This window comes from Dysidea avara, chromosome 2 (assembly GCF_963678975.1).
Source record: "Dysidea avara chromosome 2, odDysAvar1.4, whole genome shotgun sequence".
Lineage (NCBI taxonomy): Eukaryota > Metazoa > Porifera > Demospongiae > Dictyoceratida > Dysideidae > Dysidea > Dysidea avara.
This window is the reverse complement of record NC_089273.1, coordinates 9,433,727-9,451,554: the sequence shown is the minus strand read 5'-3', so window position 1 is coordinate 9,451,554 and position 17,828 is coordinate 9,433,727. Positions and strand designations below refer to the sequence as shown.

The following is a 17,828-nucleotide window of genomic DNA, read 5'->3' as shown; positions in this document are numbered from 1 at the left end:
ATACTTTTGTTTCTTCACGGTAACCTGCATGGCTACAGAAGCTACCTCGAACTCGGCCTTGACAGTGGATATAGTCTGTGGAACTTTGCGAGCGAAGTTGCTTACCAGAGACTTATCTTGTGGGTCTAGCCGTTGCATCGAGTTTGGCTCTCGAACCCTGACACCCTGTGAGTTTCAGCGCGAAGCGGGTAAAGCCTCTGCTAAAAACTGGAAGAATACTATCCGCTATCAAGATCAACCCCTCTCCCGAAACTTGGACTCTTTCGTGGATTGCTTTGGTAAACGTTGTTGCCGGTTTATTGGTGTGCCGTACCCTCCAAGTGTTCAATTGCAAGCTGGCGCAAACTCTCAGCCCAACTCTCCACCTTCTACTGCTAGTGCTTTAGCCGATACGACTCAAGCGTCAGTACCAGCGGACTTAAATAATGCTATTGATATCAAGTCGACTGACGTTTCTTCGCTACCTATTTCAATATCTGATAACATTGATAGTTCTACTCAAGACCAACGCTGTTCCCTACCGGACTTTGAGCCTTCATCTATTCCTGTATCACTGCTTGAAGGTTCTTAGTTTACTAATTTGTTAAGATGCCTTACTGTAGTTATACTGATAGTAAAGTGTCAGTAAACTTAAGTATATGGAACATAATTATTTTACTAAGTTTAAACTCTCAGTAAAACATCAGTGAATGCGGGTTTACTGAAAAACTACTAAAATAAAAAACAATTAACTGTTCCATATACTGGGGATATACCACTGTAGTAAACTAAGATACTTCAAGCAGTGTATTTAACTGGGGATCTGTTGACTCAGACACTTTCTGTCATTCGCTTGAAGCAAGTTGTAGTGAAGTTGTTCACTGGAGAAACAACAGTTTTAAAATACCTTCTGGAAACGTTGGTAAGAAATTTGTGCTGGAGCTGGCCAGACTCTTTCGTTCAGCTGGGGAAGGATCCAGTTTGGAGTCCATTGCTTTGAAGGCTGCTTTCACATTTTGCACCTTAGTGACTCAGAAGCCAACACGTACTTCAAAATCAAAAGACCACATATCTTGTCTTGAACGACGGATGCTTTTGTGGAGTGATGGCAATCTAAATGAGCTGATTCTAGAAGGCAGAGCTATTCAAAATCGTCTTAAGACCAGCAATCGTGCTTCTAATAATAATTCATTATCACAGTCCTTTGCTAAATTGATGTTCTCAGGTAAGACTGCAGCTGCTATGCAGCTGTTAGCCTCTGAACGTGGGAGAGGAGGAGTTCTGCGTTTAGATGATACCATACCTGGATCTGGTAAAGTATATGATATTCCACTGCTTGAAGGTTCTTAGTTTACTAATTTGTTAAGATGCCTTACTGTAGATATACTGATAGTAAAGTGTCAGTAGACTTAAGTATATGGAACATAATTATTTTACTAAGTTTTAAACTCTCAGTAAAACATCAGTGAATGCGGGTTTACTGAAAAACTACTAAAATAACAAACAATTAACTGTTCCATGTACTGGGGATATACCACTGTAGTAAACTAAGATACTTCAAGCAGTGTTCTCAAGTCAAAACATCCTGCTGCTGCCCCATTACATTATGAAGCTTTACTACCTGACAGTGTTACTACAAATCCTGTGCATCCTGTTATCTTTGATGCATTGAATGGTCCAGCTATAAAAGCTACTGCCCTACGAACTTCAGGTGCTGCCGGACCTTCTGGAATTGATGCTCACAGTTGGCGAAGACTGTGTTCCTCCTTCCGCTCTGCTTCGGATGAACTTTGTTCTGTCATCGCTTTATTAGCCCGTCGTTTGTGTACCATGTTTGTTGATCCTGTGATGATTTCCCCCCTGATGGCTTGTCAGCTGATAGCTTTAGACAAGAGACCAGGTGTACGACCTATTGGCATTGGTGAAACAGTTAGACGTATTATTGCTAAAGCTGTTTTGTGTGTGATTGGTGAAGATGTTCAGTTTGCTGCGGGCTCTTTGCAACTGTGTGCAGGACAACCATCAGGAGGGGAAGCCACTGTTCATGCTATGAGGGAAGCTTTTAATGATGATGATACTGAGGGTATGCTACTAATTGACGCTACTAATGCTTTCAACTCTCTTAATAGAGCCGTGGCTTTGTACAACATCCAGCGTCTCTGTCCATCATTTTCCACCATTCTAATAAATACTTACCGACACCCTGCTTGCCTCTTTGTTGATGGTAATGTTCTCTACTCTGAGGAAGGGACAACTCAAGGTGACCCACTTGCAATGCCATTTTATGCTCTAGCCACTGTACCTTTAATTCAGAAACTCACTGTACCTGTCACTCAGGTGTGGTATGCAGATGATGCTGCTGCCTGTGGTAAAATTTCTGCTCTTCGTATGTGGTGGGACCAAGTTTCCTCACTGGGCCCTAGCTTTGGTTACTTCCCTAATGCAAAGAAGACATGGCTTGTTACTAAGACTCAGTTTTGCTCTGTTGGTAAGGAATTGTTTCATGACACAGCTGTAAATGTTACATCTGATGGCAGGCCTCACCTTGGTGCCCCAGTTGGCACCTCTGAGTATGTGGAAAGATTTACTTTTGATAAGATTAGCCAGTGGGTTTCTGAAGTTAATACACTCTCCTCCATCGCTATCTCCCAACCTCATGCTGCTTATACATGTTTTACTCATGGACTATTTAGCCGTTGGCTGTATGTAACACGTACAGTCCCTGATACATCTTCTAGTTTCCAGTCACTCGAGAAAGCCTTATTGACAAAGTTTATTCCAGCCTTGACTGCCCTTGACCTTCCTGGTGCTCTTCAACGTTCACTCTTTGCCCTTCCAACTAGATTTGGTGGTCTAGGCATTGTTGCACCTGATTCTTTATCATCTATTGAGTTTTCTGCTTCAATGTATGTCACAGCACCCTTATGATCACTCATTTTATCACAGAATTTTGGCTATACTGCCGATACTCGTTGTAGTCTGTACTCCCGTAAGCTTGAAATTAAACAATCCAAGACTATCAATTTGTCCACTCTTTCTAAGGAACTGTTCTCTAAGCTTACTCCCACTCTTCAGAGGGCTGTTACTTTAGCACAGGAAAAGGGTGCTTCTAGCTGGCTTACTGCCCTACCTGTGCAGGAACATGGTTTCTCCCTACACAAGACTGTCTTTCAAGATGCCCTTGCTTTGAGGTATGGCTGGATGCCCTCTCGTATACCTTCCCACTGTGCGTGTGGTACCAACTTTTCTGTTGATCATGCCCTATCTTGTCCAAAGGGTGGATTCCCTTCAATACGCCACAACGAAGTGAGGGATATCACAGCTGAATTGTTATCTGAAGTGTGCCATGATGTGGAGGTTGAGCCTCATTTGCAGCCTCTAAGTGATGAAAGATTTCAACAGAAGACAGCCAACACTCAGGATGGCGCACGCTTGGACATTGCCATGAATGGATTTTGGGGTGGTCGTTATGAAAAATGTTATACGGACGTCAGAGTTTTTAACCCACTTGCACCATCCAACAGTGGAACCACCCTTCAGTTATGTTACAGGAAACACGAAATAACAAAGAAGAGAGCTTATGAGTTGCGAATCCGTGAAGTGGAACACAGTTCTTTTACCCCTCTAGTGTTCTCTGCTTCCGGGGGAATGGGCCATGAAGCCAGTGTTTTTTACAAGCGATTGGCGAGTTTATTGTCTGACAAATGGAATGACCCTTATGCCACAGTACTAGGATGGATTAGATGTAGATTGTCATTTTGTTTACTGCGTTCAGCAATCCAATGCATTAGAGGAGTACGATCTTCACAAGGTCGTTACATCAAAAGTGCTCCTGTGGCCTTGGTGCAATCAGAGACTCAGTTTTTGATTTAATCGTTTAACTGTTATTTGTATGTTCTAATCTTAATTTCTTTATATCTTTAAAAACAAACAAAAAAAAAAAAACGCGCGCCGCAGACAATAAATGACGCGACCACTACGTGAGGATTTTACAGGAACGAACGTTGTCAAATTCGGCCTTCCTGTAACTCACCCGCCACTTACGCTATCCCTCTGAAACTCTAGGGTTGAACTCATCGTGTCACTAGTAACTACCACACAAGCAGTGAAGCAAATCCATGCCGATTGTTTCGTGATCGAGATTGCCGACATCAAAGGGGAAGTTTCATTTTTTATTATTATTTTTTTTTTATCGCATGCGGTTAGACGCAACCGCTTGTGTATGCCTTGCGTTCCTTTGTGCATTCCAAACATTGATTGCCCTGCTATCGCTTCAGTATTCACTCAATCGCCTCAAGATTCACATCATCGATTTCACCATACATGATTACCCTACAGTCTTAACTTCAGCAACAAACGAAGTTTCAGTCGTCCTCAGTCGACCTAGAGGCCAAATACAAATCCCAGATTGTTGTTTTCCGCAATAGACGCTTGGCATGTAGGGCAATGTTTCTTTAAACTGTTCTAAAAGTTTCGTTCAGATTGAAACATATGTTTTCGAGAATGGCTAGTTTGAAATTTGAATTTAGTCGCCCCCACGTAATTTGCTCTCTAAGAATTTTACTCGGAATTTAAAGAATGACGCAAAGCACAACTGCGGTCACTGGGTATTGATGAACTGGCGCTCTATGTAGTTAATCAGTGCATATAGCCACAAAGAAGTGTGCTGCCATAGATTATAGTCCACAGATATAATCTATGGTGCTACATACCATCGTTCGTTTTTAAATTTGAATTTAGTCGCCCCCACCGTGACGTAATTTGTCCTCTAAGGGCGCGGCTTAAAGAATGACAGAGTACAACTGTGGTTACCAGTTGTTGACACAAGCTGCGAGTAATTAGCACATGTAGCTAGCCAATTGTCACCATGTATTATTGCATTTTACAGCACCCCCACACAAAAATTACACATGTAATTACAACATACAGAGGACACATGAATACCAAACACTTTTCACAACAATAATGTAAGAATTGTACAATAATGACTGTAATATAACTGCTATGAAAATGTTTTCCAGTGGCCCGCCATGGTAGCAAGTCTCACATGACGGCATGTATATTCATCCAAACACAATGGGAGTAACAAGTAAGTATGATGACAAGTTGATATGACTCCATTTGTAGAATCCAGATGAGTGGGTGTTGCTCCAGTATGTCTAAGCAGTTAACAAACATTCCTGTTATAAATACGTGCTAGAGTTGCAATATAATAGTATAGTATTTAAATGCAACAATGCATAGTCTCCATTGCATCACTATCAAACGACACTAAGTGGAGGATATTGTTGCATCTCTAGTATGTACACTCTATCAGTACAACCTGTCTTAATGGCCACCAGCATAGAAAGACAACCTCTCTTGAAAAGCCAATTCCAATTGAGAATTTATACACTGTTACCTGTTTATTGAGTGAAGGTGGCAATAAACAAGTTCCACCGTAATTTATACACGTGATGTGATCCTGTATATGTGACCGGGCCTGCGAAAATAGGGAATGTGGGCACAAAGTACAACCCATCACTCTACCGGTCATATCTCAGTACTGGAATGGTATTCTTGCATTCTGTAACTTGCATCATGCTGCCAATTAAATGCTTACTAAGAGCTGAAAATTGCAGTGCCATAGCATAATGGTACAAAAAGTTATGGGTGATTAACGTGTGAAAAAGTAGGCAAAAATCATGTGCCCACATGCCCTATTATCGCAGGCCCAGTCACATATTCTGTCAGTGGATGAGATCCACTTGGCCAGGACAAAATGTGACCCAAATGTCCTGGATGATCCATACTCAACCCACTTATGACCCAGTGGCACAATGGAACTGAGTATAGAGAATACAATTATATTTATTTCTAAGATGTGTGGATGTGTGGATGTGTGGATGTGTGGACACATTACAACACATTACATGTACATACAAGACATGCTACGTACTGTTTTAGCAATTCAAGTCACCAAATTATGTACGGACCAGTCAACAATGCTTCATAGTGCCCATCAGTAAGCCTAAAGAAAAGTTACGAAAAATAAAAATTCACATAAGTACAATGAAGCCTCATTAGTATGGCCAGCTGTGGAACCAAAATATTTGGCCTGAATAACAAGGTGGCCTTATTAATGAGGTCATAAAGTACTGCTTAGCTATATTTGGGATCTACTAGAGGTGGCCAATATAATGAGGTGGTCTTATTAAAGAGGTGGCCACTAAGTGAGGTTTCACTGTACATACAGTTCACAATCACAATGGTGAACAATATTAATGGTTAACAATATACACTGAAACCTGCAGGTCACTTCTTGTGGAAGATTGCTCTCTACACTAAATGACACATTCAGAGATTGTATTTAGATGGATGATACAGTAACACATTGTGACTTCAATACTCGTGATGTGTCAATGCTAGGCAGCAACCATACACACGGCACTGCCAATGCACAACATCACACTTGCTCGCACACACAATTTCGATCAAGATTTTACAAATTGATAATTAAAAGGTGTGGAAACTAGCTGTTCGCTCGAAAGACCGTGTGGTAGCTGTTTTCCTTCTGTACAAGTGGCCACCAAGACAGGTCCACTGTGGATGAAAGCCAGGCATTAGATATTTAGTATTTTAAGTGTTGAAGGCATTCCAGGGCTTCCGGTAGTCTCAAATCTCACCACAGTTTACCTCAGGCAGTGTTGTGGTCACCACTAAACCACCGGAATGCTGTGCTATGTTCATCTTATGCTTGGCTACTGTATTGTAGAACTGAAATGGATACTCTGAAAAATATATCCTATGGATAATGACTTCATCACTTTCTTCATCAGGAGCTTATAAGGACCAATAGTGAAACTTTTACACTTTGGGCTGACAGCCAACTGCCTAAGTCTTAAGCAGTGCCTTTGGTGCTCTAACAGATTGGCTGCCCCCTTGCTGCCAGCACTCACTGTCTCATACGCTGTCACACACTAAATCCATCTCTATAGCCAGTTAGAACAGCATGCTTCTTACCTTTTTTAAGGCCGCAAAATGCAGCCACCTCTTAAAAAGCTAGGTCAGAAATTTTTTGTCCCTATGGCCTGAATAATGATCAGTTTTCACTGTACTATTAATGATTAGTGATCATGGAGGATTATTTATTAAGATACTAAGATATACAAACGCTACAACCTCTAAATATAGCAGTAAATTTTTTTACCCTGGTCCAATGTCTCGTAATAATTGTGAGAGACTCTACTGTGACAAATACATGTTTATCGTGATATGTACTAATCGCCTTTTTACAATTAAGTTTTACAACACAAATACATGTATAGTTAAACTCACCAATTGTGACTAAATCCCTTCAACACGAAAAGACAAGTAATGAGACAACCTTGGAGACAACAGCCTCACAAGCCTATTCTTGTGCGCTTATTTAGTAGTAATATACATTTTAAAGGCGTTTATTTACAACAGGACATAATTACGCGCCCTTCTATTGTCTCTGTACATACTTGCCTTTTCTTTACTATTCTCATTTCATTTCACAAGATCTCTTTGCAGGGGCGTAGCTTCTTCACTTGAATCAGTCAATGCTTGAAGTAGATCGAGATACTCTAATAGAACAGTCACATTTCTACAAGTGCCATATTTTTATATTGTAAAGTCTGTAAGTAGCTAGTAATTTAAACTATACAATCCGATGGCAGACGTTGTAACTATGCTAAATATTGATTGCTGTATTACAGCTGTTTTGTGACTGCTCTAATAGAGTATCTTGATCGTTTTAATGCAGTACAAGATGAAAGGCAAAGTGTTATTAAGGGTTTACTAGTTAAAATGGGTGGTAGTTGACTGCAGTTGCATGCCACTAACAGGGCCGTCCAGAGAAATTAGAGAGCCCAGGGAAAAGAGTTAAAGAGGGGCCCAGGGGCAAGGAAGAGTCTAGATCCTGACTGCTCTATTAGAGTATATCGATCTTTCTTTAAACAGGTATTCAAGGGGCTCCTTTCGGGCTGGGGCAGGGGGAAAAATACCCCAGTTGCCCCCCCCCCCCCCCCCCATGTGGGCGGCCCTGGTCACTAAAATTACAGTTATATTTTAATATTCTGTCATTGTAATCTGGGGTTTCTGTCAAAAACATGGAAACTCACTTACTGTTATCAACAGTGCATTGCTTATTCTAACAAAAAGTATTGAAATCCCATCCAAAAACAGCTTATAGCTGTAAAAAAGGGCTCGTCCAAGTAAAGCAGAGTTAACTGCGACAAAAAGTAATGATATCATAATGCGGCCATGTGCGAGGTGTGCAAGTTGTAAAATTAATATTAGCTAATCAGATAATACAATGTTATTGTTAAAGTGTTAATGAGAACTATGTGATGCTGCTATTTTTAAGTGTGTGAGCATCTTCATAAATGCCACACAAATTTAATTCTCAATAAAGCAATGTGTATAGATTCTCTGATAGCAATAAATAGTTTGAGTTTGGCCGTCTTTCCTGTATATGGCAATGCTACGAACAAAGGAAAGGTGGCCAAACTCAAACTATTTATTGCTATCAGAGAATCTATACACATTGCTTTATTGAGAATTAAATTTGTGTGGCATTTATGAAGATGCTCACACACTTAAAAATAGCAGCATCACATAGTTCTCATTAACACTTTAACAATAACATTGTATTATCTGATTAGCTAATATTAATTTTACAACTTGCACACCTCGCACATGGCCGCATTATGATATCATTACTTTTTGTCGCAGTTAACTCTGCTTTACTTGGACGCGCACTTTTTTTACAGCTATAAGCTGTTTTTGGATGGGATCTACTTTACCAGTTAGGCACTGGAGGGTGTACACAGAAGGCAGAGCCTGTTCGAGGTGTTTACCCATAGCCTAGAAGCCTAAGCGAAAATCTTTGAGCTAAATATCCTAAAGTGAAAAGGGACAAATACCCAGAAGGGGTGAAAAAAAGCCAACCCCATTGTGACTTGATCCGCAGGCCATTGCTGAAAATTCCTCAGAAAGTTCGTTCAGTTTGTTCATAAAATAAACTGGTTTTGGCAAAGATGTTTGAAATTTTGTGAGTTATCGTGTCTACAAGGACAGGCAGCTTGACTAAGCGGGAGGGTTTTGCAATGCGTTAAACAGGAAGGCCGTTCGCAACTGACTGAAACAGCCATATGAAACGGCTGAAGAATACGAAGGTGACGTTTCTACTAGCAATATTCAGCTTGGTGTACAGTAATTTGTCATTTAGATATGGAAAGTGCAGCAAACAATTTATCTACAGTGCTGTGGAACCACTGGCTGAGGACTGGCAAGGCGGTGCTAAAGTTGCAGTCTCATGGCTGCTTCAAAATGACTGGTACATTGAAAAGTGAAATTTCAGACAGTTTAATCTCTTTAATGCTGAGTTTAATGCCTAACTCAGCCAAGTGACGAAGCTACGTATCTAACCTCAGTTTGCCAGCTGTTACAGAAAAGTGTGAGTGTTTACAGTGGATAGCTGCCATTATCTACCCTTTACAGAACAGCTGACATCATGCCAATCCTACCAGCTGAGTGTTTTGTGCATGCTGATATGGGTACGTTCTGCAATGTGCATGGTGGCAACCAATTAACCTTGGAGACAGCCCGGCAGGTTAGTTACACATTCCTGTTATCAGTTACATACATGCAGGTACACCATGCAGGGAAGGTATAAAAGCCGGAACGGAATGGAACCGGAACGCACCCACTCCTTTAATTATTTTTTTTATTGTCATAATTACATTTTGTGTTCATTTTCTACATGTAGCTACATGATTTCACCTCAGCTGAATCCTATCGTTGACTTCTCTACCAACTGCATCAGCGATAATTTATCATCTCCAAATAGTGCACTGTTAATAGCACGTGACCGTAGCACGTTCTGCCCTGCTCAGTTGCGTTTTGGTGACGACGGATAGAGAACAGCGGTGATAGACTTTGACGTACTTAAGTGAAGATACAAACTTAAAGCAACAAAGTCTGCTGAATAGCTACAACTTAAGTGGAGATTGTAGAAGTAGCCGCCAGCCTCGTGCAAGCGAACCCAAGTTCAGTACTGTACCTCCAATGTTATTAATTGTATAAATCACACACTTGTATGCAGTGCTGTGCAGTTTATCTAATTTAATTTAGCCTGAACAGTGCAATAGCGAAATACAATGATGTATCGAGTCTCGTACATTCATAGCTATGAAATGATGTCGTATTGCTACCGCCATAGACTAGCCATATTAAAGGTACGTATGGTATATGTTGTCTATGGCCACAATCGGGAAAAGGAGGATACGATGAATCATCATACTCGTCGATAAGGTAGCTGTCATCACTGTTAATTCAGTCTTGTTTGTATTGAACGGAGTGAAATCATGTAGCTATACATGTAGAAAATGAACACAAAATGTAATTATGACAATTAAAAAAAAATAATTAAAGGAGGGGGTGCGTTCCGTTCCGGTTCCATTCCGTTCCAGCTTTTATACCTTCCCCACCATGCAGGTATTGTGTCTGGTAATTGATTAATGACTGGCTTGTTGACTGCTTGTTGTAACACCAACATGCTTTTCTGTACTGAGTCTTGACTATTAGCCAAGGTATGGTAGATAGTTGAATAAGAATTGCCGTCATCTCACATGTTACTATTATTACAGGTTTGTAGTGTGTATGCCCCTGATATTTCATCTCCATCATGTTGTATACAAAATGTAAGTATTACAGCAATTGTGATACTAATAATATGACTTGACATTCTAGTGGTGTTGCCATTTGATAACACACTGTGATGGATATTGATTGCCCTGCAGCTATTCCTGCTACTTGAAAATTATAGTAGCATCTGTCTTGCTGTTAACGCCCCTACTGTCAGGTGGAATTCCCTGCTGCAATGCAGATCAATGACAAATTGTAAGCATAGAGTGTACCAGATTGTTATGTAAATATAACGTTTAGGCAGGTTCTGTGGGCTGCATATGAAGTGTTGTTAGCTGTTTACAATATTAAGGTATGGTGAATAAGAACTGTAACTATATTGCTTGTCAATGCTGCAGATCATGCTGGTCCTAACAACTCACGAGCACTTCAGAAGTTGGAGTTGACTATTTGAACAGCATTTAATTTCTGTAATTGAAATACATTAATAAATACTAAATACAATTGGGGATAACCTTTATACTAACATAGGGATAATCTTCATCCTACCTATATGGGATAAAGGTCATACTATTGAGAGTTGGGATAACCGTTATCCCTGGATTTGGTATGCTATATGTGTCAGCCACTTTATCCCTGTTTTGGGATAACCTTCCAACCAACTGTTTCAACAGTGTACCATCTGACCTTGCATGCTATTGCATCTGAGTATCACATGAAAATAGATGATCAGATAATTATAAGCTCTGATTTAACTATCAAAAAGGTGAGCATGATTATAACTATGCTGTATGACCTGCATAACTATAGCTATATAGATCTGGCCATGCACTCAAGACCTCTGGGCTCCATCCTTGCTACAGAAATGATCATCTTATGTGCTCACAGTGATTTATAATCATATCAAGTCAGCAAATATTATGCCGAGTTCCGTAAAACTTTCAGTTTTAGTTTTGCACAATAAATTGCGTTATAGGCTAACCGTAAAATTTACCATCAGTAATTAAGCCATCGCTGTAGGTTTATACTAGCTCTGAGCAATCATTTCCATACTTCAGCACACCTAAAGGTGCTTACACTGTTAAAAATGAAGTTTGAAGGTTATACCATGGAGTATGACGGTTATCCCTACCTTGTTGGTATAAAAAACACTTGGTATGAAGGTTATACTATATGGGATGAAGGTAATCCCTACAAGTTGGTATAAAACTTCACAGGTATAACGTTTATACCTTCGTGATGCCCTTATTCCGTTTTCTTCCGTGCATTTACTACGTATTTCAATCTAAAGCGCAGCGCGTCATCTTTATGCGGCGCTTATTATATGATTCGTTACTATATATGCTGCCGTATGGGTGCTTTGGTGGACCAGTGTCACGATTTATCTACTTATATAATGATCTGGAATGGACTCAAGTACAGAGAGATAAGGTGGAACACCAACAAATACGGGTCATCTAAGTGGTTTGTCAGCTGCCCGGGTACCCAGCTGCCCATGGATCGCCTCGGATCACTGGGAACAGATGTAAGAGGATTAAAAGCGGTAGAAACATGGTACTTCACAATTGTACATTATATTACTCCTGGAGATTTACATCTGTGAAATTTTGTGCCATCTATAAAATGGAGTAATATTTTGATTAATGTAAAAGTGAGTGGGACAACTATTAAAACTTTGCATACATGTACATACACATTGTACAAGGAGGTGCCACAGCCTGCTCCTTCGCAAAAAGTGAAATACAAATACTAAATGATTCTACCACTCAGATTTAGTAGTGTGTGCCAATCACGTTCACACACAAATCACCTTGGCAATGCAATGCTTTTGAAGGGTAATCATCTGACATAACTAGCAATTACATACACTTACTGCCTAATTGAATTCCTTTTGAGATTATTTAGTACCTGTTTTACTTTTGCGAAGGGATGGATGGCACGAAACTAACTTGCTGCACGGTCTACCAAAGTCAATATGCAATCAAGACGAGACTTGAGACTACACAATTATAATTGTTACTAGTAACAGTCAAAATCTCGAGGCATATGAAGGGTTCAAATGTAGTGTGCAACACAGGCCAGCATGATACTCCCTTGCATATACATGTATGATCGGTTTAAAAGTGAAATAAAGCTAAGCAGTTCAGAGTGACTAGTGCATACTTTTAATTTCTTACACACAATCTTGTATGCAACAGAAAATATCTACTAGGTTACATGAGTTTTGTACTTCCAAGGCAAGGGAAAGTTTCAGGAACTCCTTTTACATAACTTCAAACCGCAGGTATACAGAAATCATGGGATCTTTCATGAAACAGGAGCCTTAACCTTGTAAATAGTGTTTGTCATGCAATAGCAATGCTTGTTCTGAAGAATAGTTTTTGGTGAGATACTCTAATAAAGCAGTCAGGTAATTATAATACTCAAATATTACAGTCAGTTAGCTGTAGAGAAAACTTTTCAAAATTACTGTGTACGTCCTGCAAGGTGACATGATAAAAAGGAAGCATTGTTTGTACAAAATACAAATAATGTCAAACATTACTAAAAGCATATCATTTATATTATCTTCCTCACTATCTGTGAAAGCCAATATTTGTGTACTTGTATACTTAGTAGTGTTGCAGGGTGAACTGTTTATAATTGTTACAGGGTAAATGAGGCATGAATCCCAATGAACAGCCTGTTACTACCAACTGGATTGAACATACCTAACTCTAGAGTCTGATCAAAGTTTGTAACTCATCAGCTACATGTCAAGCAGTTGTAAAAACTATTCACAAGCAAGGAACTCAACTGAAATATTATTGCACAATTCAATGAACAACATTACTTGTGATCACAATGTTATAGCATAACTAGTGTTTGTGTTACTTGTACTTGATTTGTGTTTGTATTTCAACAACCAAGGGGCTATTTGGTATACTAGCAATACCTTTCGTAAATACAATTCCTAAAGGGAATTAGTGGTGATCTACGAACAACTTGCAAGTTCCACACTTTGTGTATGTAAATAATTCATCAGATGTTGCTTGACAATGTACTGTAATATAACATGCATGTTTGGTCAGTTATAGTCTACACATCCATCTGCCTTGCAGATGATAAGCACATACATTATCACAACTTTTGTCCAACCACGGACACATTATGGAGTATTATTTATCATCTAGTGACAGTTGGATATTACTTAAATGTTCTCTTCCTTCACAGTTCTATGCACCCCTCAGCCCCTGGCCCAATATCTTGATTTCAGTTTCTCAGATTGCCTGTGAATAAGAAAATATACATTTTAATTCCAGAAATATACAAAATAGTCCACATACCTCTCTCGGTGCTATTACATTGGCTGACATAATTTGACGCTAAACAAACAAGAAAGTAAATCATGAAATTTAATGATAAAATAATACTCATATTTTTCCTAATGGTACACTACGACCAGTCCCATATAATTATATCATACACACTGTAGTTACTAGATATGGTATAGAGTCGTACAACAGAAATAAATGCCTGGTTTCACAGGAACTCCTAGTACAAAACAGTGAAGCAAAAGCATTTTACAGCATTCCTTTAAACTTGAAATCTATGTGAAGTTGATCCCAAGGAATATGATTTTTGGTCTTGTAAATTATAGTCACCAGTTTTGTGGCTAGGGTAAACACTTTCCTGAACATAATAAGTGTCCGGGCCATAATTGATGATACAGAACTTGAAATCAGGACATATACCTTGACACCATCAATGGTTTCATTTGTAGTTGTTTAGACCTCTAAAATTAGGATACTTTGGGCATACTAGGATCACTAAAGTGCTAGTTTCGTCCCTGATTAGGAACAGTGTATGACACATAATCAACAAATGTTTTGGAAATTATTGGCTCAGTTCTACATACTACACACATGCACACACGCGTGCACAGCACATACACACATGGTTGAAATAAGGTCATCTATGTCACATTTTGTCTGGGCTCAGTGGGTCACTTGAGCAGGTAATCCAGATCTGACCTGTTTTATGGACTGACCTGGATTGAGAGCTGGGTAAAAGTTCATGAAATTTTTGCCTGTTATGCTCTTCAGTGTTCCCAATGTACTCAAAAACATTTCTTACAATTATCTTAGAAAGTTTTAATAAGTGAATGCTCAATTAGAGTAATTGACTACAAAGTGACTGTTTTATAAGAGAGTATCGATCTAAGGAGCTTTGGACAATGCATTGGAGCACTCTATTGCAGTTTCCACTGATTGCTCTATTAGAGAGTATCAGTAGTATTCATAACATCCACCTAATATGCTAGCATTATGCTGGTGCAGCACTCCAGCCTATCAGTAGTGAACCACACATGCACGCACGCACGCACGCACGCACGCATTTTAATAGTTACCAATGTGTTAATGAACATGCAGTATAGCTACAGTTTAATAGGAATCTTACAATTAGCCATCAAACGTAGATTAAGGCTATGTATTGAAAAACCTTTAGAGAAAATCGAGATACTCTAATAGAAAAGTCTGATGTACTCTAATAGAGCAGTCAAACGTACTCTAATACAACATTCATAACAGAATACAATTTTTAAAAAGGGTGTTAAAAATGTTGAAATTTAAATTACCTAAATCATTTTAATTGGAAATGTATTTGGCAACTACAATATATACCTGACCAGCCACAAATCATGAAGAACCAAGTACAAATTGAAATAGTTACTATTCATGAAATCAAAAAATCTAATAAATTTGAAGCACCTACTAAATCTGTCAGTGGCTGGGAGCACAGCCCCAGACCTCTGTACCTCACTGCTAAATCTGGAAGCCACTTTGGAAATATCCTGGATACACCCCTGGAATTGATGAACTTAAAATAAGCAACTATATGTAATTACTTTGTTTGTGGTTACAAATTGCAGCAAGCACTGTGACAACACTGTCAGAACAGACTCCAGTACACAGTCAGGTAGTACTAGTACAGTTGATTTCAGATTGCTTTTGAACAATTCACACACATGACTTGCAAACGTGATAATGTGAATGTCTACTTGCAGTATTTACACTGGGCGAAAAGTTCCATGTCTGCTTGTAGGTAATGAGTATAAAATGGCCATGAAATTTGTCATTTCAGCCACATTTCATACTTAGAACATTAATAGATTTCAGTAAAGTTTCATACAGAGGATAGAGAAAGATTTACTGCATCTAGAATGGTGCTGGAAATGAGGCAGTGAAGAAATGTACATTTTAACACTGTGAAATGCATACAGGATGTAAAAAATCCTGTAGCTGAAATCAACATTTTCTATATTGTGCATCTGCTTTATACTGCGCTAGTAATATAGCTAGCAATGTCTCGCTTCTGTGTTGTATTTACTACCCACAATACGTATTTCATTAATAAGTAAAAAAGCACATCATTTGTACAGCAACTATAATTTTCTGTTCACAAATTGAAGTTCTTGACACCTTCTGGATTCTTTTTTTCTGAGGGATGTTACATCACTAAAATTAATGTAGATTTGCTCTTTTACTTCTGTCTGTTGAGTGCAGCTTTCTTCTCCTAATCTGTTTCATCACTAGTTATATATAGTTCTTATAGGTAGCATCTGTAAAAATGTTGTTACAATAAAAATATTGCTATGGCAATTTTTTTTCTGTGACAAACCTTGAATTAATGTATACTATTCCTTGTACAGTGTCATTCATAGCTTTCACAAGATCCAGCCATGATCACAGGTTTCTCCACTGCCTAACTTCAATAGACCACAAAATACTCATTTCCAAGAACTATAGCAGAACTTACTATGTAATTCATCAGCAGTCCAAGTTTTGAAAGCATCAGTAACTACTTTGTAACTTCTTTTGACAACTTTACGTAGCTAGGTGATGTTGATGGCAGATCCCACTACCATGCAATGATAGATAACAAATTAATAATGAATCATGAATTAGCCACATCTTCTTACCTCACAATTGCTACAAATGCAGCTCTTCCTATTGTCTTTCTGCAAAGTTCCCTATGTCAGGGTAGCTTGCACTTGCAGTCATCTATAAAGTAGACTTAACCAATTCACTGTGAGGTAGTTGTACTAGAGATGATGAGTGCTTGTGGAATGCACCCAGTTGTCTCTCGACCCAGGGGGTGTTATCCTCTACTCCTTTTGCCAGCAGGCAACATGCGATTTTGTAGCTGCCAAATGCGTGTAGCACTGTAGCTAGCTACTGTAGCAAAGGTATACAATTGTGGCGTCGCTAGAAACTGGCGGAAAAGGATGGAAGAGGCGATATCTATGAAAGATCATAAATGCTGTGACAGTCTTTATAGCTATACCTGCAGGTAAGTCTGCCATGGAGCACAAGCACTGTTCTAGTTCTGGATGACAACAAGCTGCATCAATGCTAGAGCCTCATTATTAACTGCGACTAGAACAATCAGAAGAAACATGCAGCGAAGGTGATTGTGTGCAATCTGTGCATGCATGCATGCTGTTGGTATATACGAGCATAATAGAGCAGTGACCTCATCCATGCGCAGCCATATAGCTAGTGCGGTGGATGCACTGTGGCTAATTAGATTGTCCACACTGATTAGTAAAAATATTCATGTACTTGAATGCATTCCTGTCAACTTCTTAGTCAGCCTTAGCCTACACTAACAGAGCAAAGCCCAACACACACACACATATACAAACACACACAAAAGACAATACCTTCAGCTACCACTTGCCTATCTGACTGCATCTGTGTGCTAGCTACTCATGTAGGCTGGTGCTAAGAGTCATCGTAAGCATAATCCTTCGAGGGCAGGACTAGTATTATATGTAACTCACAGAAAGGTGTACCATACAGTATCTCATGTGAATGTGTGGGCATGGCAGCCCAATTAAGTATCACCTGTACCTTCACCCACTACATATGTTATATCAGAGCTATGGATGGTCTGCCTCCCCAGTTGTCACTAGGTTGCCACTTAACACCTGGATAGCTGTACTGGGCATCAAACCTGGCTGAAACCTTTCAATTACCAAACTCAGACCACTTATCTTAACTGACTCATTTACTCTCTCTCTCTCTCTCTCTCTCTCTCTCTCTCTCTCTCTCTCACACACACACACACACACACACAAACACACACACACACTAGCTACTACACAACATTAAATTTTTCCATGTATCAAAGCACTGATTGTGCCAACCAAA

The 17,828-nt window shown here is 39.4% G+C and overlaps 1 protein-coding gene and 3 long non-coding RNA genes across 4 annotated transcripts; 2 read left to right on the top strand and 2 right to left on the bottom strand.

Annotated features, from left to right (window-relative positions):
- Positions 1-2,233: 2,233 nt before the first annotated feature.
- Positions 2,234-3,780, top strand: LOC136247780 (uncharacterized; the record flags this gene model as incomplete). The annotated part of the gene is made up of 2 exons (XM_066039605.1): positions 2,234-2,885; positions 2,916-3,780. Coding segments are annotated over exons 1-2 (1,497 nt in total), but the record flags the coding sequence as incomplete, so codon positions are not given.
- A 1,056-nt stretch (positions 3,781-4,836) lies between these two features.
- Positions 4,837-7,386, bottom strand: LOC136243099 (uncharacterized). The gene is made up of 3 exons (XR_010694751.1): positions 7,297-7,386; positions 5,918-5,989; positions 4,837-5,138 (listed from the first exon to the last, which is right to left on the bottom strand). It is a non-coding gene; the product is annotated as an uncharacterized lncRNA (long non-coding RNA).
- A 1,873-nt stretch (positions 7,387-9,259) lies between these two features.
- LOC136246567 (uncharacterized) lies at positions 9,260-11,116 on the top strand. Its single transcript, XR_010696638.1, has 6 exons — positions 9,260-9,637; positions 10,483-10,577; positions 10,635-10,688; positions 10,738-10,887; positions 10,937-10,984; positions 11,031-11,116. It is a non-coding gene; the product is annotated as an uncharacterized lncRNA (long non-coding RNA).
- Positions 11,117-15,998: 4,882 nt separating this feature from the next.
- Positions 15,999-17,087, bottom strand: LOC136243082 (uncharacterized). Its single transcript, XR_010694749.1, has 5 exons — positions 16,960-17,087; positions 16,595-16,916; positions 16,432-16,533; positions 16,294-16,381; positions 15,999-16,234 (listed from the first exon to the last, which is right to left on the bottom strand). It is a non-coding gene; the product is annotated as an uncharacterized lncRNA (long non-coding RNA).
- Positions 17,088-17,828: the final 741 nt, after the last annotated feature.